Here is a 24383-nt window from a genome sequence, read left to right as displayed (position 1 = left end):
TTCCTCATTAAAAATATACTCATCCCCATCATCCTCCTCATCCTCCACCTCCTCTTCGCCCGGTACCTCGTCATGTACACTGCCCTGACCAGACAATCGCTGACTGTCATCAAGGCTTTCCTCTTCCTCTGGTGCAGACGCCTGATCCTTTATGTGCGTCAAACTTTGCATCAGCAGACGCATTAGGGGGATGCTCATGCTTATTATGGCGTTGTCTGCACTAACCAGCCGTGTGCATTCCTCAAAACACTGAAGGACTTGACACATGTCTTGAATCTTCGACCACTGCACACCTGACAACTCCATGTCTGCCATCCTACTGCCTGCCCGTGTATGTGTATCCTCCCACAAAAACATAACAGCCCGCCTCTGTTCGCACAGTCTCTGAAGCATGTGCAGTGTTGAGTTCCACCTTGTTGCAACGTCTATGATTAGGCGATGCTGGGGAAGGTTCAAAGAACGCTGATAGGTCTGCATACGGCTGGAGTGTACAGGCGAACGGCGGATATGTGCGCAAAGTCCACGCACTTTGAGGAGCAGGTCGGATAACCCCGGATAACTTTTCAGGAAGCACTGCACCACCAGGTTTAAGGTGTGAGCCAGGCAAGGAATGTGTTTCAGTTGGGAAAGGGAGATGGCAGCCATGAAATTCCTTCCGTTATCACTCACTACCTTGCCTGCCTCAAGATCTACAGTGCCCAGCCACGACTGCGTTTCTTGCTGCAAGAACTCGGACAGAACTTCCGCGGTGTGTCTATTGTCGCCCAAACACTTCATAGCCAATACAGCCTGCTGACGTATGCCAGTAGCTGCCCCATAATGGGAGACCTGGTGTGCAACAGTGGCAGGTGCGGATGGAGTGTTTGTGCGACTGCGGTCTGTGGACGAGCTCTTGCTTCTGCAGGAGGACGAGGAGGAGGAGGAGGAGGGGGTGCGAACGGCTACAGACAACTGTTTACTAGACCGTGGGCTAGGCAGAACTGTCCCAAACTTGCTGTCCCCTGTGGACCCTGAATCCACCACATTTACCCAGTGTGCCGTGATGGACACGTAACGTCCCTGGCCATGCCTACTGGTCCATGCATCTGTTGTCAGGTGCACCTTTGTGCTCACAGATTGCCTGAGTGCATGGACGATGCGCTCTTTAACATGCTGGTGGAGGGCTGGGATGGCTTTTCTGGAAAAAAAGTGTCGACTGGGTAGCTCGTAGCGTGGTACAGCGTAGTCCATCAGGTCTTTGAAAGCTTCGCTTTCAACTAACCGGTAGGGCATCATCTCTAACGAGATTAGTCTAGCTATGTGGGCGTTCAAACCCTGTGTACGCGGATGCGAGGCTAAGTATTTCCTTTTTCTAACCATAGTCTCATGTAGGGTGAGCTGGACTGGAGAGCTGGAGATCGTGGAACTAGCGGGGGTGCCGGTGGACATGGCAGACTGAGAGACGGTGGGAGATGGTATTGTTGCCGCCGGTGCCCTAGATGCAGTGTTTCCTACTACGAAACTGGTGATTCCCTGACCCTGACTGCTTTGGCCTGGCAAAGATACCTGCACAGATACAGCAGGTGGTGCGCTAAATGGTGGTCCTACACTGCCGGAAGGGATGTTGCGTTGATGACTAGCTTCATTGGCCGAGGGTGCAACAACCTTAAGGGACGTTTGGTAGTTAGTCCAAGCTTTCAAATGCATGGTGGTTAAATGTCTATGCATGCAACTAGTATTGAGACTTTTCAGATTCTGACCTCTGCTTAAGGAAGTAGAACATTTTTGACAGATGACTTTGCGCTGATCAATTGGATGTTGTTTAAAAAAATGCCAGACTGCACTCTTTCTAGCATCGGATACCTTTTCAGGCATTGCAGACTGAGCTTTAACCGGATGGCCACGCTGTCCTCCACCAGGTTTTGGCTTTGCCACGCGTTTTGGGCAAGATACGGGCCCGGCAGATGGAACCTGTGGCGATGTTGATGCCTGCTGCGGCCCCTCCTCCTCCTCTGCTTCAGAACTGCTGCCGCCTGCACCCTGTTCCCCCAATGGCTGCCAATCGGGGTCAAGAACTGGGTCATCTAATAACTCTTCTTGTACCTCCTGCGCAACTTCGTCTGTGTCACCGTGTCGTTCGGTGGTATAGCGTTCGTGATGGGGCAACATAGTCTCATCAGGGTCTGATTCTTGATCAGCACCCTGCGAGGGCAATGTTGTGGTCTGAGTCAAAGGACCAGCATAGTAGTCTGGCTGTGGCTGTGCGTCAGTGCACTCCATGTCAGATTCAATTTGTAATGGGCATGGACTGTTAACTGCTTCACTTTCTAAGCCAGGGACGGTATGTGTAAAGAGCTCCATGGAGTAACCCGTTGTGTCGCCTGCTGCATTCTTCTCTGTTGTTGTTTTTGCTGAAGAGGACAAGGAAGTGACTTGTCCCTGACCGTGAACATCCACTAACGACGCGCTGCTTTTACTTTTACCAGTTTCACGAGATGAGGCAAAAGAGCTAGAGGCTGAGTCAGCAAGATAAGCCAAAACTTGCTCTTGCTGCTCCGGCTTTAAAAGCGGTTTTCCTAATCCCAGAAAAGGGAGCGTTCGAGGCCTTGTGTAGCCGGACGACGAACCTGGCTCCACAGCTCCAGACTTAGGTGCAATATTTTTTCCCCCACGACCACCTGATGCTCCACCACTACCACTACCCTCATTACCAGCTGACAATGAACGCCCCCGGCCACGACCTCTTCCACTAGACTTCCTCATTGTTTTAAAAACGTAACCAAACTAACGTTATTTGTTGCAGTCACACAACTTACACGGTGAGCTATAACTTCTGTATGATTTAGCTACCCCTTTACAGGTTGGTGAGACCACAGCGAAAATCAGGCCCAATGTTACACACTCTTTTTTTGGTGGCTGCAAATTAGAGAGATGCCCCACACGCAGGACTGTCACTGAAGCACAAATGTTAATATTAATGTCACACTATTATTTTTTTTTTATTTTTATTTTTTTCAGGAACACTTTAGAAACCCCCCAAAAAAAAAAAAATAGATTTTTGCAGGGAGAATTTAGAAAACAAATGTAACAAACTATATGCTTTCTATGGGCCACTGAGTGAGAGATGACGCACACAGGAATCAGGAGTGGCACACAAGCCCAGAGGCCAATATTTTTCTACCAATGATTGATGGAGTTATTTTCTCTGGTAGATTTTGGAACCCAAATCAAGGAAAAAAAATGTAGGCTTTCTATGGACCACAATTGGAGAGAGAGAGAGAGAGAGAGAGATGGCACACCCAGGAGTCAAGACTGGCACACAAGCAGAAAGGCCAATATTAATCTCCCACTGTTTTTTTTGGTTGTTTTTTTTTTTTTTTTTTTCAGGGAGACTTTAGAAAAAAAAATAATAAAAAAAATATGATTTTATCAGGAAGAATTTAGAAACCAAATAAAATAAAATGATTTTTTCAGGGAGAATTTAGAAAACAAATAAAACCAAAAATAGGCGTTCTATGGCCCACTGACTGAGAGATGACGCACCCAGGAGTCAAGACTGGCACACAAGCAGAAAGGCCAATATTAATCTCCCACTGTTTTTTTTGGTTGTTTTTTTTTTTTTTTTTTTCAGGGAGACTTTAGAAAAAAAAATAATAAAAAAAATATGATTTTATCAGGAAGAATTTAGAAACCAAATAAAATAAAATGATTTTTTCAGGGAGAATTTAGAAAACAAATAAAACCAAAAATAGGCGTTCTATGGCCCACTGACTGAGAGATGACGCACCCAGGAGTCAAGACTGGCACACAAGCAGAAAGGCCAATATTAATCTCCCACTGTTTTTTTTGGTTGTTTTTTTTTTTTTTTTTTTCAGGGAGACTTTAGAAAAAAAAATAATAAAAAAAATATGATTTTATCAGGAAGAATTTAGAAACCAAATAAAATAAAATGATTTTTTCAGGGAGAATTTAGAAAACAAATAAAACCAAAAATAGGCGTTCTATGGCCCACTGACTGAGAGATGACGCACCCAGGAGTCAAGACTGGCACACAAGCAGAAAGGCCAATATTAATCTCCCACTGTTTTTTTTGGTTGTTTTTTTTTTTTTTTTTTCAGGGAGACTTTAGAAAAAAAAATAATAAAAAAAATATGATTTTATCAGGAAGAATTTAGAAACCAAATAAAATAAAATGATTTTTTCAGGGAGAATTTATAAAACAAATAAAACCAAAAATAGGCGTTCTATGGCCCACTGACTGAGAGATGACGCACCCAGGAGTCAAGACTGGCACACAAGCAGAAAGGCCAATATTAATCTCCCACTGTTTTTTTTGGTTGTTTTTTTTTTTTTTTTTTTCAGGGAGACTTTAGAAAAAAAAATAATAAAAAAAATATGATTTTATCAGGAAGAATTTAGAAACCAAATAAAATAAAATGATTTTTTCAGGGAGAATTTAGAAAACAAATAAAACCAAAAATAGGCGTTCTATGGCCCACTGACTGAGAGATGACGCACCCAGGAGTCAAGACTGGCACACAAGCAGAAAGGCCAATATTAATCTCCCACTGTTTTTTTTGGTTGTTTTTTTTTTTTTTTTTTCAGGGAGACTTTAGAAAAAAAAATAATAAAAAAAATATGATTTTATCAGGAAGAATTTAGAAACCAAATAAAATAAAATGATTTTTTCAGGGAGAATTTATAAAACAAATAAAACCAAAAATAGGCGTTCTATGGCCCACTGACTGAGAGATGACGCACCCAGGAGTCAAGACTGGCACACAAGCAGAAAGGCCAATATTAATCTCCCACTGTTTTTTTTTTTTTTTTTCAGGGAGACTTTAGAAAAAAAAATAATAAAAAAAATATGATTTTATCAGGAAGAATTTAGAAACCAAATAAAATAAAATGATTTTTTCAGGGAGAATTTAGAAAACAAATAAAACCAAAAATAGGCGTTCTATGGCCCACTGACTGAGAGATGACGCACACAGGAGTCAGGAGTGGCACACAAACCCAGAGGCCAATATTTTTCTACCAATGATTGATGTAGTTATTTTCTCTGGTAGATTTTAGAACCCAAATCAAGGAAAAAAAATATAGGCTTTCTATGGACCACAATTGGAGAGAGAGAGAGAGAGAGAGAGAGAGAGAGAGAGAGAGAGAGAGAGATGGCACACCCAGGAGTCAAGACTGGCACACAAGCAGAAAGGCCAATATTAATCTCCCACTGTTTTTTTGGTTGTTTTTTTTTTTTTTTTTTTTCAGGGAGACTTTAGAAATAAAAATAATAAAAAAAATATGATTTTATCAGGAAGAATTTAGAAACCAAATAAAATAAAATGATTTTTTCAGGGAGAATTTAGAAAACAAATAAAACCAAAAATATGCGTTCTATGGCCCACTGACTGAGAGAGAGAGAGAGATGGAACGCTTAGTACTGGCACACAAGCCCAAAGGGCAATATTAATCTCCCTTTTTTTTTCCAGGGAGAATTTCTGAAACCCAAAAAAAAAATAAAATAGGCTTTCTATGGCCCACTATTTGTGAGAGAGATGGGACGCTCAGGACTGGCACAGATGGCACGCTCAGGACTGGCACAGAAGCCCAGAGGCCAATATTAATCTCCCTTTTTTTCTGGGAGAATTTATAAAACCAAAAAAATATTTAAATAGGCTTTCTATGGCCCACTATTTGTGAGAGAGATGGCACGCTCAGGACTGGCACAGATGGCACGCTCACAACTGGCACAGAAGCCCAGAGGCCAATATTAATCTCCCTTTTTTTCTGGGAGAATTTATAAAACCAAAAAAATATTTAAATAGGCTTTCTATGGCCCACTATTTGTGAGAGAGATGGCACGCTCAGGACTGGCACAGATGGCACGCTCACAACTGGCACACAAGCCCAGAGGCCAATATTAATCTCCCTTTTTTCAGGGAAAATTTATAAAACCAAAAAAAAAATTAAATAGGCTTTCTATGGCCCACTATTTGTGAGAGAGATGGCACGCTCAGGACTGGCACAGATGGCACGCTCACAACTGGCACACAAGCCCAGAGGCCAATATTAATCTCCCTTTTTTCAGGGAAAATTTATAAAACCAAAAAAAAAATTAAATAGGCTTTCTATGGCCCACTATTTGTGAGAGAGATGGGACGCTCAGGACTGGCACAGATGGCACGCTCAGGACTGGCACAGAAGCCCAGAGGCCAATATTAATCTCCCTTTTTTTCAGGGAGAATTTATAAAACCCAAAAAAAAATAAAATAGGCTTTCTATGGCCCACTATTTGTGAGAGAGATGGCACACTCAGGACTGGCACACAAGCCCAAAGGCCAATATTAATCTCCCACTGTATTTTTATCAGGGAGAATTTATACACCCCACAAAAAAAAATACAGAAAAATGAAAAGGCTTTCTATGGCCCACTATGTGAGAGAGATGGCACACACAGGGATGGCACTCTAGCAGAAATGCCAAATTGCCAATCTTAATCTCCCACCAAAAAAAAAAAAAAACAGGGAATGTCCTACAATTACTATCTCCCTGCCTGCAGTAATCTCAGCCAGGTATGGCAGGCAGCTACTATCTCCCTGCCTGCAGTAATCTCAGCCAGGTATGGCAGGCAGCAATAAGGAGTGGACTGATGCACAAATGAAATAAAAAGTGTGGACAAACAAAAAAGATAGCTGTGCAGAAAGGAAGGAACAAGAGGATTTGTGCTTTGAAAAAAGCAGTTGGTTTGCACAGCGGCGTACACACAGCAATGCAGCTATCAGGGAGCCTTCTAGGGCAGCCCAATGAGCTACAGCGCTGAGGGGAAAAAAAAAAAAAAAAAAAATTCCACTGTCCCTGCACACCGAGGGTGGTGTTGGACAGTGCAAATCGCTGCAGCACAAGCGGTTTTGTGGTTAATGGACCCTGCCTAACGCTATCCCTGCTTCTGACAAAGCGGCAGCAACCTCTCCCTAAGCTCAGATCAGCAGCAGTAAGATGGCGGTCGGCGGGAACGCCTCTTTATAGCCCCTGTGACGTCGCAGACAGCAAGCCAATCACTGCAATGCCCTTCTCTAAGATGGTGGGGACCAGGACCTATGTCATCACGCTGCCCACACTCTGCGTTTACCTTCATTGGCTGAGAAATGGCGCTTTTCGCGTCATTGAAACGCGACTTTGGCGCGAAAGTCGCGTACCGCATGGCCGACCCCGCACAGGGGTCGGATCGGGTTTCATGAAACCCCGACTTAGCCAAAAGTCGGCGACTTTTGAAAATGTTCGACCCGTTTCGCTCAACCCTAGTGGCCAGGTCTTTTTGGTGGCCTTCCTTGTCGAGGGATGTGCGTTCTTTTGTGCAGTCTTGTGAAGTTTGCACTCGGGCTAAGCCTTGCTGTTCTCGCGCCAGTGGATTGTTGTCACCTTTGCCTATCCCGAAGAGGCCTTGGACGCACATTTCCATGGACTTTATTTCGGATCTCCCTGTCTCTCAAAAAATGTCCGTCATCTGGGTTGTGTGTGACCGCTTTTCTAAGATGGTTCATCTGGTACCCTTGCCTAAGTTACCTTCCTCCTCTGAGTTGGTCCCTCTGTTTTTTCAGAACGTGGTTCGTTTGCATGGGATTCCGGAGAACATCGTTTCTGACAGGGGATCCCAGTTTGTGTCTAGATTTTGGCGGACGTTCTGTGCTAAGATGGGCATTGATTTGTCCTTTTCGTCTGCATTCCATCCTCAGACGAATGGCCAGACGGAACGAACTAATCAGACCTTGGAAACTTATTTAAGGTGTTTTGTTTCTGCTGATCAAGATGACTGGGTTACCTTTTTGCCGCTTGCCGAATTTGCCCTTAATAATCGGGCTAGTTCTGCTACCTTGGTTTCTCCTTTCTTTTGTAATTCGGGGTTTCATCCTCGTTTTTCCTCTGGTCAGGTGGAGCCTTCTGATTGTCCTGGAGTGGACATGGTGGTGGATAGGTTGCATCAGATTTGGAGTCATGTGGTGGACAATTTGAAGTTGTCCCAGGAGAGGGCTCAGCAGTTTGCTAATCGCCGTCGCCGCGTGGGTCCTCGACTTCGTGTTGGGGACTTGGTGTGGTTGTCTTCTCGTTTTGTTCCTATGAAGGTCTCTTCTCCTAAGTTCAAGCCTCGGTTCATCGGTCCCTATAGGATCTTGGAAATTCTTAACCCTGTGTCGTTTCGTTTGGATCTCCCGGCATCGTTTGCTATTCATAATGTGTTCCATCGGTCGTTGTTGCGGAAGTATGAGGTACCTGTTGTTCCTTCGCTTGAACCTCCTGCTCCGGTGCTGGTGGAGGGAGAATTGGAGTATGTTGTGGAGAAGATCTTGGATTCTCGTGTTTCCAGACGGAAACTCCAATATTTGGTCAAGTGGAAGGGTTATGGTCAGGAGGATAATTCTTGGGTGGTTGCCTCTGATGTTCAAGCTGCTGATTTGGTCCGTGCATTTCATAGGGCTCATCCTGGTCGCCCTGGTGGTTCTCGTGAGGGTTCGGTGACCCCTCCTCAAGGGGGGGGGGGTACTGTTGTGGATTCTGTTTTTGGGCTCCCTCTGGTGGTTACAGATGGTACTGGGTGACTTGTGTTTTCTGCGGTCTCTGGTGTCCACCTGTTCTATCAGGATATGGGAGTTTCCTATTTAACCTGGCTTTCTTGTCATTTCCTCGCCGGTTAACAATGTATTCAGTGTGTCTTGCTACCTCTTCTTCCTACTTCTGTAATCTTCAGGACAAGCTAAGTTTTTGATTTTCCTGTTCCACGTTTTGCTTAATTATTTGTCTTAGTCCAGCTTGCAGATATGTGATTCCTTTTTGCTGGTTGCTCTAGTGGGCTGATATTACTCCTCATATGCCATGAGTTGGCACATGAGTTCAAGTAATTTCAGGATGGTTTTTTTGTAGGGTTTTTCGCTGACCGCGCAGTTCACTTTTGTATCCTCTGCTATCTAGCTTTAGCGGGCCTCATTTTGCTGAATCTGTTTTCATAACTACATATGTGCTTTCCTCTCATTTCACCGTCATTACATGTGGGGGGCTGCTATTTCTGTGGGGTGTTTCTCTGGAGGCAAGAGAGGTCTGTGTTTCTTCTAATAGGGGAAGTTAGTCCTTCGGCTGGTGCGAGACGTCTAGGAATCATCGTAGGCACGTTCCCCGGCTACAGCTAGGTGTGTGTTTAGGTTCAGGATCGCGGTCAGCTCAGTTTCCATCACCCTAGAGCTTGTTTTGTTTTTTGTGCTTGTCCTTTTGTGATCCCCTGCCATTGGGATCATGACAGTTAGGGTTGTGGTTAGGGGTGTGTTGAGGTTAGGGTTGTGATTAGGGTTATGGCTACAGTTGGGATTAGAGTTAGGGGTGTGTTGGGGTTAGTGTTGGAGTTAGAATTTAGGGGTTTCCACTGTTTAGGCACATCAGGGGGTCTCCAAACGCAACATGGCGCCACCATTGATTCCAGCCAATCTTGAATTCAAAAAGTCAAATGGTGCTCCCTCACTTCCGAGCCCCGACGTGTGCCCAAACAGTGGTTTACCCCCACACATGGGGTATCAGCGTACTCAGGAGAAACTGGACAACAACTTTTGGGGTCCAATTTCTCCTGTAACCCTTGGGAAAATAAAAAATTCTGGGCTAAAAAATTATTTTTGAGGAAAGAAAACGTATTTATTATTTTCACGGCTCTGCGTTATAAACTTCTGTAAAGCACTTGGGGGTTGAAAGTGCTCACCACATATGTAGATAAGTTCCTTTGGGGGTCTAGTTTCCAAAATGGGGTCACTTGTGGGGGGTTTCTAGTGTTTAGGCACACCAGGGGCTCTGCAAACGCAACGTGACGCCCGCAGACCATTCCATCAAAGTCTGCATTTCAAAAGTCACTACTTCCCTTCTGAGCCCCGACGTGTGCCATAACAGTGGTTTACCCCCACACATGGGGTATCAGCGTACTCAGGAGAAACTGGACAACAACTTTTGGGGTCCAATTTCTCCTGTAACCCTTGGGAAAATAAAAAATTCTCGGCTAAAAAATTATTTTTGAGGAAAGAAAACGTATTTATTATTTTCACGGCTCTGCGTTATAAACTTCTGTAAAGCACTTGGGGGTTGAAAGTGCTCACCACATATGTAGATAAGTTCCTTAGGGGGTCTAGTTTCCAAAATGGGGTCACTTGTGGGGGGTTTCTACTGTTTAGCCACATCAGGGGCTCTGCAAACGCAATGTGACGCCCGCAGAGCATTCCATCAAAGTCTGCATTCCAAAACGTCACTACTTCACTTCCGAGCCCCAGCATGTGCGTAAACAGTGGTTTACCCCCACATATGGGGTATCAGCGTACTCAGGAGAAACTGGACAACAACTTTTGGGGTCAAATTTCTCCTGGTACCCTTGGTAAAATAAAAAATTGCGGGCTAAAAATCATTTTTGAGAAAAGAAATTTTTTTTTTTATTTTCATGGCTCTGCGTTATAAACTTCTGTGAAGCACTTGAGGATTCAAAGTGCTCACCACACATCTACATTAGTTCCTTTGGGGGTCTAGTTTCCAAAATGGGGTCATTTGTGGGGGATCTCCAATGTTTAGGCACACAGGGGCTCTCCAAACGCGACATGGTGTCCGCTAATGATTGGAGCTAATTTTCCATTTAAAAAGCCAAATGGCGTGCCTTCCCTTCTGAGCCCTGCCGTGCGCCCAAACAGTGATTTACCCCCACATATCGGGTATCTGCGTACTCAGGACAAACTGGACAACAACATTTGTGGTCCAATTTCTCCTATTACCATTGGCAAAATAGGAAATTCCAGGCTAAAAAATTATTTTTGAGAAAAAAAAATTATTTTTTATTTTCATGGCTCTGCATTATAAACTTCTGTGAAGCACCTGGGGGTTTAAAGTGCTCAGTATGCATCTAGATAAGTTCCTTGGGGGGTCTAGTTTCCAAAATGGGGTCACTTGTGGGGGAGCTCCAATGCATAGGCACACAGGGGCTCTCCAAACGCGACATGGTGTCCGCTAACAATTGGAGCTAATTTTCCATTCAAAAAGTCAAAAAGCGCGCCTTCCCTTCCGAGCCCTGCCGTGTGCCCACACAGTGGTTTACCCCCACATATGAGGTATCGGCGTACTCGGGAGAAATTGCTTAACAAATTTTAGGATCCATTTTATCCTATTGCCCATGTGAAAATGAAAAAATTGAGGCGAAAATAAATTTTTTGTGAAAAAAAAAGTACTTTTTCATTTTTACGGATCAATTTGTGAAGCACCTGGGGGTTTAAAGTGCTCAGTATGCATCTAGATAAGTTCCTTGGGGGGTCTAGTTTCCAAAATGGGGTCACTTGTGGGGGAGCTCCAATGCATAGGCACACAGGGGCTCTCCAAACGCGACATGGTGTCCGCTAACAATTGGAGCTAATTTTCCATTCAAAAAGTCAAAAAGCGCGCCTTCCCTTCCGAGCCCTGCCGTGTGCCCACACAGTGGTTTACCCCCACATATGAGGTATCGGCGTACTCGGGAGAAATTGCTTAACAAATTTTAGGATCCATTTTATCCTATTGCCCATGTGAAAATGAAAAAATTGAGGCAAAAATAAATTTTTTGTGAAAAAAAAGTACTTTTTCATTTTTACGGATCAATTTGTGAAGCACCTGGGGGTTTAAAGTGCTCAGTATGCATCTAGATAAGTTCCTTGGGGGGTCTAGTTTCCAAAATGGGGTCACTTGTGGGGGAGCTCCAATGCATAGGCACACAGGGGCTCTCCAAACGCGACATGGTGTCCGCTAACAATTGGAGCTAATTTTCCATTCAAAAAGTCAAAAAGCGCGCCTTCCCTTCCGAGCCCTGCCGTGTGCCCACACAGTGGTTTACCCCCACATATGAGGTATCGGCGTACTCGGGAGAAATTGCTTAACAAATTTTAGGATCCATTTTATCCTATTGCCCATGTGAAAATGAAAAAATTGAGGCGAAAATAAATTTTTTGTGAAAAAAAAGTACTTTTTCATTTTTACGGATCAATTTGTGAAGCACCTGGGGGTTTAAAGTGCTCAGTATGCATCTAGATAAGTTCCTTGGGGGGTCTAGTTTCCAAAATGGGGTCACTTGTGGGGGAGCTCCAATGCATAGGCACACAGGGGCTCTCCAAACGCGACATGGTGTCCGCTAACAATTGGAGCTAATTTTCCATTCAAAAAGTCAAAAAGCGCGCCTTCCCTTCCGAGCCCTGCCGTGTGCCCACACAGTGGTTTACCCCCACATATGAGGTATCAGCGTACTCGGGAGAAATTGCTTAACAAATTTTAGGATCCATTTTATCCTATTGCCCATGTGAAAATGAAAAAATTGAGGCGAAAATAAATTTTTTGTGAAAAAAAAGTACTTTTTCATTTTTACGGATCAATTTGTGAAGCACCTGGGGGTTTAAAGGGCTCACTATGCATCTAGATAAGTTCCTTGGGGCGTCTAGTTTCCAAAATGGGGTCACTTGTGGGGGAGCTCCAATGTTTAGGCACACAGGGTCTCTCCAAACGCGACATGGTGTCCGCTAACGATGGAGATAATTTTTCATTCAAAAAGTCAAATGGCGCTCCTTCCCTTCCGAGCCTTACCATGTGCCCAAACAGTGGTTTACCCCCGCATGTGAGGTATCGGTGTACTCAGGAGAAATTGCCCAACAAATTTTAGGATCCATTTTATCCTTTTGTCCATGTGAAAATGAAAAAATTGAGGCTAAAAGAATTTTTTTGTGAAAAAAAAGTACTTTTTCATTTTTACGGATCAATTTGTGAAGCACCTGGGGGTTTAAAGGGCTCACTATGCATCTAGATAAGTTCCTTGGGGCGTCTAGTTTCTAAAATGGGGTCACTTGTGGGGGAGCTCCAATTTTTAGGCACACGGGTGCTCTCCAAACGTGACATGGTGTCCGCTAAAGAGTGGAGCCAATTTTTCAGTCAAAAAGTCAAATGGCGCTCCTTCCCTTCCAAGCCCTGCCGTGCGCCCAAACAGTGGTTTACCCCCACATATGAGGTATCAGCGTACTCAGGATAAATTGGACAACAACTTTCGTTGTTCAGTTTCTCCTTTTACCATTGGGAAAATAAAAAAATTGTTGCTAAAAGATCATTTTTGTGACTAAAAAGTTAAATGTTCATTTTTTCCTTCCATGTTGCTTCTGCTGCTGTGAAGCACCTGAAGGGTTAATAAACTTCTTGAATGTGGTTTTGTGCACCTTGAGGGGTGCAGTTTTTAGAATGGTGTCACTTTTGGGTATTTTCAGCCATATAGACCCCTCAAACTGACTTCAAATGTGAGGTGGTCCCTAAAAAAAATGGTTTTGTAAATTTCGTTGTAAAAATAAGAAATCGCTGGTCAAATTTTAACCCTTATAACTTCCTAGCAAAAAAAAATTTTGTTTCCAAAATTGTGCTGATGTAAAGTAGACGTGTGGGAAATGTTATTTATTAACTATTTTGTGTCACATAACTCTCTGGTTTAACAGAATAAAAATTCAAAATGTGAAAATTGCAAAATTTTCAAAATTTTCGCCAAATTTCCGTTTTTATCACAAATAAACACAGAATTTATTGTCCTAAATTTACCACTAACACGAAGCCCAATATGTCACGAAAAAACAATCTCAGAACCGCTAGGATCCATTGAAGTGTTCCTGAGTTATTACCTCATAAAGAGACACTGGTCAGAATTGCAAAAAACGGCAAGGTCTTTAAGGTCAAAATAGGCTGGGTCATGAAGGGGTTAATATAATGTGATATCAGATTTTCACATCCCTTCTGAATATAAACACTGATAATTAAACCCTTTACTTTTATAGAGAATTGTTCTCTGAACAGTGTCTAGAATAGGAGTTGTGACTGAAAGGAATACTAAAATCCGCAGTGGTGGCATAATGTAGAGAAAATTGCGTAATAATGCGTCTCACCTATTACATAGTGCCATACATTTGGCGCATCTTCCTCCGTCCTGCTTTACGCTAAACATTAATATTAATAAATCTGCTTGGATGTGTTTACGTGCACTGTACAGGCATTGGGTGCAAGCAAATCACTGTAAGGCCTCTCCCTTCTCACTACGTAACTGCATGTTTCTGCCATTCATGCAAAAATGCCTGCAATTTACATCTTTATATCAGAACATGCATATAAGTAAGGGGTTGTGGACTCACAAATGGTTATACAGAAATGGGACATACATTGTGACTTCTTGTAATTGTATGTCCAAAACGTTGATGCCCCAGAAAGGACAATCAAGTGGAAAAAAAACACTGATCAGGATCACATCTTACTGCATTTAGCAGGATGCTGAGACCACGTTACATGTTCGGTATTTTACATCAGTATTTGTAGCCAATACCAGGAGTGGGTGATAAATACAGAAGTGGTGACGTGTTTCTATTATACTTTTCCTCGGATTGTTCCACTCCTGATTTTTGCTTACAAATATGTATAAAACACAAAACCGGAACAAAATGAACATATACCCTGCTGTAAGTAAATACGTGAAAACAATAGTGAGTATAAATAACATAAGGTACTTAGTAAGCACTGTTTTTGATTAAAAAAAGCGTAAAAGCCATCCTACCAAGTCAAGGTGTACCACAAACGGGATGGTCCTAACCTCTAGTATTAAAACCTTACCATGTGTCAAAGTGACGTCAACATGAATAAGAGCAGAGCAGGACCGAGGCCCGAATGGATACCCAGAAAATAGGAAGCTATATAAACGTTATGTCCCACTCAAACAAAGGGAGGCCACACATTAAAGCGTAATATAACATTTATATAGCTTCCCATTTGCGGGGTATCCAATCAGGACCCTGTCCGCTCTGCCCTTATTCACATTGATGCCATTTTAAGGTTTTAATACTAGAGGTTGTAAGGAATCAAAAACAGGGTGCTAGTTTATTATATGTAGGGGGGTTTTGATGGCTACTTCAGGCTTAAAGTAGTGATTGTATCTGATTCCGATGGTTAGAGAAGACAATTTCTTTTTAAAATGGAGTTGTCTTGATGAGTTATATACCAACCTGCACAACTATATGCTATAGTGACATATTCTTAATTAATTGCCTCATTTGTTTATATGACTTGTTATCATACTATATTAAAACATTAGCGATGAGAAAAAACTCGCAGATGAGCACTGACTCAATTAATAACATTGGTCAGAGTGCAATGCGATGTTTTCTCACATAGTATAACACCGTTTATGTAAAACTATAGACTTTTGATGTCCTCCAGGGTAAGGGACTGTGTAGATGCTCTCTGCACTGGCCACTAGATGAGGATCCTGAACAGGGGACCCCTTTATCACCTGTACTTAATTTAGGTTGAGCTTAACCTGAGTTCAGGGCATATAAAACATTGCTAGACGATAGTAAATAGTAATCACACACTGGCGCTAAGAATGCAAAGGTTCTAATGCTGCTGATACCAGACAGGTTCCGTGCCAACCCTGTCACAATCCAAAAGGTGGAAGAAAAGAAACTAGCAAATGAGGTATAGCGCTAATACATATACAATCAACTAGACGTGGCTATGAATGCCTAAAAGCTACAGCATGCGGTGTACCCATTTACAGCTTGAAATGAGCATAAGAGAGTAATGGCGGTAATGAGTGCCGTAGCACTACCCACTTACTTACAACCTGAGCTGCAGACGGTTTGGCCGTAGGTGTGGAGGTGTGACGTTCCTGGATGCGCGGCTGAGAAAAAAATGGCCGACAGTGCTCTGCAGCGCGTGACGTCACGAGGCTACGGAGCAAACCAACGCGTTTCGAGGGACTCTGTCCCTCTTCGTTAGGGTTACCGCCCCTTCCCTGCCAACTGCCTTATATAGCCGTCCAAGGTATTTGCCCCGTTAACCTCCTTTGGTCTGTAACTTAGAGGAGACACCATATTGATTAGCCTGTTACGCTAATATCTGCCAAAACATCTGTAACATATAAAGCGTGCACCAGAATAATGAATTGGGTACTGATTAGCCTGCAGTCCGACTGATTATATGCTATCATTATCCCCAGTATATTTGTGCTATATTGCTATCAAAACAATGAAATGAGTATGGACGCACCCTAAAACCATATGAAAATGCTGCAAAAATGTATCAATGCTCCTACACGGTAGAATTGTTACTAAGGCTAGGGTCACATTGCGTTAGTGCAATCCGTTTAGCGCTAGCGCTAGTTCTTCCTAAATCTGTTCCTTTCCGTCCTGTCAGAACTTGGCCCTATCCATTCTGCTGTACCTGTTTGTGAACCTGTCCTGCCTATGACTAGTCCTGATGCGCCTAGTCCACACCTGTGTTGCTACCCTCACCTGTCAAGTCTGAACCAGTACCTGTGATCCTGCATTGGAGTCCGCCCTGTGCTCCTGAACCTATCCTCTCCATGTCTGATCCAGTATCCATTCTGTCTACCAGTCATACAGCATTCATTCCTCCTGTTGACCTGTCCCTGTCTGGCCGGTTACTCCGGCTCTGAGCCTGCGTGCCTCCCTTGGGGTCAGCAGCTACGGTTCTGGACATTGTCCTGGTATCTGGCGACCACCTGTGGTTCAAGTTTAACTTCACCATCAGGAGCTCTAGTGAAAAACCATATGATCGCTTAGTCACGCCCCTCCCGGGTAAGTCCGGTCTGTGGCACCGTGGGTCCACGATCCATGTGCGAGCGCAACAGCTGTGAATTCATTGGCTTTCTTCCATATGCCACATATATACAGATGCGTTTTCCAAGATTCTTGATTTCAGTGTGTCTTGAATCTGATATGAGAGCTCTTCTTTAGTAATATGGCTCTCCGACTGGACACATAGCACAAGGTTTTATGGATCATAGAGAGCTATGAAATTGTTGAACATTTAAAAGCGTTTGATACACTTTTTTTTATATCCACATTTTTTAGGTAAATCAGGTAAACAAAATAAACCTACTATTTCATATGACTGGTCTAAAGTGTGGAATGAAACTAACATCCAAGCAATATACCAGTGGAACAACTTATCAGAGATAATATATTCTAAGGGATTTAAAGGAGAATTTTGCTATCATTGAGCTTTGTCTCACCTAGTTATTGGTTACAGAAGAGCGGGTATTGGCAGATCACAACCAGAACACATATGTTTTATTCCAGTTGGATATTACCAGCTGCTTTCATGGCACATAGACAATACTCTTGGAATAAAGACTCATAAATGAAGCCTGGTCAATCTAAAGTAAGTTTTTTTCAGTGGTAAGCAATTAGCTTTGCCGATAAATACACTATATAGAGAGCATCAGAAACCATGCTTTAGGCCTAAGAGCATCATCTCTCTCTTAGTGCAGGGGAACAATATAAGGAATATTAATATATTGGAGGAGAAAATAGCAGTGGGACCATTGGGACTTTGCCTTCTTTTTTTGCCATGTCAGCAATGTTCATACTCCTATAGAGTGTTCGTAGGGTAGAGTTGAGGCAGATATTTATGGCCTGGATAACCCCTATGGTAAGTATTTAGAACAGTTCTACAAGTAATATGCTAGTTCTGTTTTTCTTTTTTTGCTGTCTTTGATCATATTGATCATCAGCAGGGTCTATTTATAATAATGTTGTCTTATGTAGTTGAGGGGTCTTTGGGCCTCCCCAGGCACAAGGACTTAGGTGCAACGGCACCACCTACATGTATATAAACACCCCAACACGTCCCACCATTCTAGCGTAGTCACCAATATCAGCGTTCCGGACATTAGAGTCCCGAGATGTGTTCATTCAGCTTCATCTGCCTTTCCTTTCATAACACATGCACTAATTTGTCCAATCCCAAGAGTCTCCACCCAAATATTTCTCGCCCATGTGCCTTTTTGTGGCCAAGGATAAGATATATTTAGCTCTTCAATTAACTCCTTTAAGTAATGACCTTGCAGTAACTTTACAATAGAAAGAAAGGGACATAACCAAACCCTCTATATTCACTTTTCCAAAAGCAGAACGTCCAGCTCATACATAATGAATATCTGATCGTTAATGGCTGATGATTAACTCTTCTTTGCTTTATCCTTCATTTATCCTGTATGCATAGCTTTTCCATGGTTGAATGAATGCAATGATTGCAAAAATGACAGCTACTCAGTATCTCGATATGTATATTTAATCAATGCACAAGGTAATCGCCTGCTATTAGATGTTTGCATACCAGAATTAGGGTTAATAATATATAAGGGTGACCTGAGTGCTCTGATATTGACAGGACATCCATATAAAGCATACAGCACCCGTGCCCTGATTGCTGCAGACTGGCATTACAAGGAACCTCCCCACTGCAGCATTCTCACTATATGTATACATAACGGGCAGACATAGGAATATTCAAGGTGACACACTATTGAGAATGTGCCGTAAAACCCTCATATGAGTAGCTATATATGTATATATATGTATATATATATATATATATATATATATATATACAGTGGGGCAAAAAAGTATTTAGTCAGTCAGCAATAGTGCAAGTTCCACCACTTAAAAAGATGAGAGGCGTCTGTAATTTACATCATAGGTAGACCTCAACTATGGGAGACAAACTGAGAAAAAAAAAATCCAGAAAATCACATTGTATGTTTTTTTAACAATTTATTTGCATATTATGGTGGAAAATAAGTATTTGGTCAGAAACAAACAATCAAGATTTCTGGCTCTCACAGACCTGTAACTTCTTCTTTAAGAGTCTCCTCTTTCCTCCACTCATTACCTGTAGTAATGGCACCTGTTTAAACTTGTTATCAGTATAAAAAGACACCTGTGCACACCCTCAAACAGTCTGACTCCAAACTCCACTATGGTGAAGACCAAAGAGCTGTCAAAGGACACCAGAAACAAAATTGTAGCCCTGCACCAGGCTGGGAAGACTGAATCTGCAATAGCCAACCAGCTTGGAGTGAAGAAATCAACAGTGGGAGCAATAATTAGAAAATGGAAGACATACAAGACCACTGATAATCTCCCTCGATCTGGGGCTCCACGCAAAATCCCACCCCGTGGGGTCAGAATGATCACAAGAATGGTGAGCAAAAATCCCAGAACCACACGGGGGGACCTAGTGAATGAACTGCAGAGAGCTGGGACCAATGTAACAAGGCCTACCATAAGTAACACACTACGCCACCATGGACTCAGATCCTGCAGTGCCAGACGTGTCCCACTGCTTAAGCCAATACATGTCCGGGCCCGTCTGAAGTTTGCTAGAGAGCATTTGGATGATCCAGAGGAGTTTTGGGAGAATGTCCTTTGGTCTGATGAAACCAAACTGGAACTGTTTGGCAGAAACACAACTTGTCGTGTTTGGAGGAAAAAGAATACTGAGTTGCATCCATCAAACACCATACCTACTGTAAAGCATGGTGGTGGAAACATCATGCTTTGGGGCTGTTTCTCTGCAAAGGGGCCAGGACGACTGATCCGGGTACATGAAAGAATGAATGGGGCCATGTATCGTGAGATTTTGAGTGCAAACCTCCTTCCATCAGCAAGGGCATTGAAGATGAAACGTGACTGGGTCTTTCAACATGACAATGATCCAAAGCACACCGCCAGGGCAACGAAGGAGTGGCTTCGTAAGAAGCATTTCAAGGTCCTGGAGTGGCCTAGCCAGTCTCCAGATCTCAACCCTATAGAAAACCTTTGGAGGGAGTTGAAAGTCCGTGTTGCCAAGCGAAAAGCCAAAAACATCACTGCTCTAGAGGAGATCTGCATGGAGGAATGGGCCAACAGACCAACAACAGTGTGTGGCAACTTTGTGAAGACTTACAGAAAACGTTTGACCTCTGTCATTGCCAACAAAGAATATATTACAAAGTATTGAGATGAAATGTTGTTTCTGACCAAATACTTATTTTCCACCATAATATGCAAATAAATTGTTAAAAAAACAGACAATGTGATTTTCTGGATTTTTTTTTCTCAGTTTGTCTCCCATAGTTGAGGTCTACCTATGATGTAAATTACAGACGCCTCTCATCTTTTTAAGTGGTGGAACTTGCACTATTGCTGACTGACTAAATACTTTTTTGCCCCACTGTATATATATAAACTAATTTCACTTTTAAGTATTCAACATCATTGGGATTATCAAGTCTGCAAACAAATAGTTAATGTTAAAGATTTAAAGATTAGAAATGCATTGCCAATTAGGGAGCCATAAAATCTAGAGTAACTTTGGTATGTGGTTAGCATTTTAAGTTTGGTATGCGGTTAGCATTGTAATTAATGCAAGAGTAACAGGGAGTTAACATGCATTAACTCTCTCATTGGACTGTACGTAGAAACATATAAGGTGTATATATTGCAATAGCTGGGGGCCCCTAGGCGGCTGCCTGGTCTGACTGCCCCTAACGCCGGCCCTGACTACTAATATTGATCTTAAGTACAGCTTAATAATATCTGATTGGTCAGGATCAACTCCTCCCACCGCCGCTGATCAGCAGGTTAAAGGCACAAGCACCAATGGTTACCAGGCACAGTGCCATACATCTTGTAGTGGCTGTGGCTGTGCCTGGTATTGCACCTGTCAAGCTCAGTTCTGTTCACATGGATGGGGCTGAGCCAGGCACAACCAGCATAATGTTTGGCGCTGGGTCAAGTAAATAATGAAGGGTTTACAATGCTTAGCAGAGTGTCATGGTCCTGTTAAAAGGCAGATCAGGGATTGCCTGGAATTGGATCCCCATCAATGTAATATTTAATTCCTATCCTAAGTATAACCCAGTTACATAAAGTGCTGTAAAACCTGTTTATTTTAGAAATCCGTGCACACACAGCATGCATAGACCCCTATAACTTGCTATGATATAAATTTTGTCTGCTTTCCATTGCTCTTTGATGGCCAGAAAACCGTATTGGCCTAAGTCAGTGCAGCTTCTCATTAGACATGGGAAAGAAGTTATTCTGTGGTGCCCAGATTGGTTGTCATCTCTCTTATTTTTAAAAAGTAGTGAAAGCAAAGCGTTGTCCTGGAAGCACGACCAACCCAAGCTAGGAGATCTTGTGCTGCACTACATCATAGTCTTAGATATTTTTAGATATAATTATTTTAATTTTTAATTATATATCTCCATATAACATATATAACCAGAAAACGTCAAAGAAACAGAAGACGTGGCACTCACCAGATCGTGCTGTTAAAAGTCTAATATACCCGTCTTGCGGGCTGAGGACATTACGTCAAGGGCGGCAGGTACATTGGTAGGTGCAGGGAAACAAAACAGGACAACGGCCATTTCGCGCCGACTGCGCTTCAACGGGTCCAGGTGCACGATCTGGTGAGTGCCACGTCTTCTGTTTCTTTGACGTTTTCTGAATATGCATTGCTGTTGGTCGTTGAGCACCACAATAGAAGTGCCAATCACTACCGTATAGAAGTCAGAAGAGTATCTTGCCGCTACATTTTCTCCCTATGTTGCATCGGTTGTAGCCGTATCTAGTGCCGTTCTACTTTTTCTTTTTGGTTATATTTTTTAACATATATAACCACAGAAATCGGAAGCAGAACACCATAGTAGAGTCAATTCGCATGCAGTTTAATTGCCCACCTGGCAAGGTTTTGGTCCCCCAAAAAAAGGGGACTTTTTTCAAATGTATATACCGTATATATCGAGAGATCTCCTGCATTGGTGAGACAGTGTTCATGGCACTTTTCTATGTTCCTGTATCTTAATTTATTCTCCATAGTCGGATGTATGTGACCGTCCTGACTCCTGACTAAGACAGGAATTCGGAGTTCACATAGCTGCTCACCCCCTGCTGACTACAAATTTCTGACTGTGGTTTCCGGCAGTCTGTAGTCAGACATGGGGGCAACCATGGGACTTCTCAATTTGCTATGAGAACAGTACAATAATATTTTATGAAGCATGTCGCTCATTGTTGATAGGAACTGTAATTTATAATTTGCTGTAAAATGTATTACTTTAAGTTTTTATATGTTTTACCTAGTTTAGTATTTCTTCCCAACCTGGTTCTATCTCATCCTCATCTATAAGCCATCTCATACTTTTATACATGCCTTCTGTATCACTTCCCTTCCAACACCCATACTTTAGGTTTTTCTCTCAACCATTTCATGTAACCCAATTTGATTTTTCCCCACTTTATGTGTAATACAAAGTAGGGGTGGACATAGACAGCAGAGGCCCCTGTGCAAGAACAATTTATGAGCCCTTTTCAGTCCAATAGCTAATCGTACTGTACAATTCCAATATGATGGAGGTGGAAGTGGCCCCAATTAGCTCTTGGGCCCATTGCATGCAATTGCATAGCACGTACTAATGGTATCTCCACCTCTGCTACATAGCTTTCAAGCATCTATATCCCTTCAGATCCAGCCGAGTGCATATTCATAAATCAAGCCTTTCCACGTACATCATTTTTTAACACATACATGACATGCATGATTCTCAACCCTACACATTGTCTGACTCTACCTTCCTTAATCTGCTCTTCTTTGCTAAACTCAGCCATCACATCAGAAATTATTAACTGCTCATCCAAAGAATCACTGACACTTTTTTCCTTTCCTAAATACATTAATGTACTGCAAACCAATAACTGATTGAGGTTCAGAGAAAATAAATTAGAAAGCCTGCCCATTAAATCCATCCATATTTCCCTGAATCAGCTGTTCTGTCGAAAACTAGCTCATCCATCTGCTACAGTTTCTGTGGCTCAGCTGAATGTTCTTCTATACTGGTCCATGCCTGGTTATACCAGTCATTTCCTTTATACCACAGCGCTGTATGCGGATTATTCCTCACGTCAGTCCCTGTCCTCAGGAGGGCTTGCAAGTATGTTTTTGGAGTGTGGGATGGTGTTGATGAACCTGGTGGACATCACCTACATCATCAGTTCATCTACACTGTTCTCTTCATGTATATCTCCCTATACAAGATAACTTATCCTTACAAAGCATCGATAAATCACAGACCAGGCTCATCTCTTTATATATCTCCATTATGCCTCCCACTCTTTCTACCTTCCACATTTTACCATACCTTCCCATTAGTTATTTTCAGTACATCCACCAACACAAAAGTGGCCTAATTGCTTCTAAGACTCATACAATCATCTTCCTTTGACTTCTGCAGATAATCATAGGTTGTCCTTCTCCATAATTCCTGTATCCATCCTCTCCTATACCACACTTATATCATTCCTACATTAAGTACTTTGTGCGTTGACAAGTCAGTGTTACTTTTTCTTCTCTGTAGCTTTACCTCCCAACAAACGGGTGATCTACAAAACTCATCCTAGTTTCTACAACCATTTTTTTTTTGCCTCCAATAACATTTCTCACATTGTATCGTCCAATTCTCCTTTGTCTACACCCTCCATACTCAACCATGTGCCAATAACTCAATCTGCATTCTTATTACTTGAGCGTCAGCATCCCATAATCCATCACATTTAATTCTAACTAGTTTCTCCAGCTTTTAGTTATACTGTTACGTTCTCAACACACGTTTTGCAGACAGCACATATTGACTTGAGTTTTCTACATCTCTTGAAACCCAACAATCCCCCTCCTCTTGAAATTCAGCTATTCCTCACCCACGCCCCCACGTCACAAAGCTTTAAGCAGCAGGTTGCACAAATGGATGGGTTGGATTTCCATGTGTTCTCCCTACAGATGTCTGAAGATTATCAGGAAAGCTGTGGAGCCCATAAGACACCACTCCATGCAAACAGTATTATGTGATATCCCAATTAATCCTCTGTCTGGACTGCGTCCAAGAGATTACCGGCTGATTGTTGGGTACTCTGGTGCATGGTTGTGTGTTGTGGGATCACAGAGCTGTGTAAGCTTTCTGCAGTCTAAAAAGTCCTTGGGTATAACCGCAATGACTTCCCGCATCCCATGTAATTCACTTCCTGCCCCATAAAACACAACATTTACCCCAGGGATTGTAATTTTTTTTGCGTTAAAAAGCTTTGGATCACTCCAGATGGAGAGGATGCTGACACACACATGCTTGAATGCTTTATTTTATCTCTGTGCCCCTCGCCTTGTCCCTCTCCATCTTCCGCATACATCAGCACTGGCTCAACTTACCTTGGTGACAGTCATACAGAGCTGTGCCAGAGGAGGGGGACCAGGCGCCTGAGCTGCTGGCTTCTGACTGCAGATCTCTGTGCGTGGTGGCTGCTTCCAAGCTCTCTGCGCTGCCTCCCCTCCTCCTCATTATTCCCATCCTTTGCAGGCTGAATTGTGATGTCACTCTGCATCCATACTGATCAAGCAGGAAGCCGCTCTACTGCTTTTAACCTTTTCTCTACTGGGTCAGTACTGTAATGTACAAGAAGATACTTAAAAAAAAAACTTTGAAAGACTTTTATACAAATATGGGGCATTATTATGGCTGCGTT

At 42.7% G+C, this 24383-nt stretch overlaps 1 protein-coding gene across 1 annotated transcript in view; it reads right to left on the bottom strand.

Moving 5' to 3' along the window:
• The window catches only part of CORO2B (coronin 2B), a 117052-nt gene extending 92869 nt beyond the window's left edge, over positions 1-24183 (bottom strand). The window contains exon 1 of the mRNA XM_069766422.1: positions 24070-24183. Within this exon, the coding sequence (XP_069622523.1) occupies positions 24070-24084 (15 nt within the window). The 5' untranslated portion in view covers positions 24085-24183. The remainder of the gene's footprint in view (positions 1-24069) is intronic.
• Positions 24184-24383: the final 200 nt, after the last annotated feature.

Source organism: Ranitomeya imitator, chromosome 4 (assembly GCF_032444005.1).
Source record: "Ranitomeya imitator isolate aRanImi1 chromosome 4, aRanImi1.pri, whole genome shotgun sequence".
NCBI classification, from domain to species: Eukaryota; Metazoa; Chordata; class Amphibia; order Anura; family Dendrobatidae; genus Ranitomeya; species Ranitomeya imitator.
This window is presented reverse-complemented; position numbering and strand designations above follow the sequence as displayed.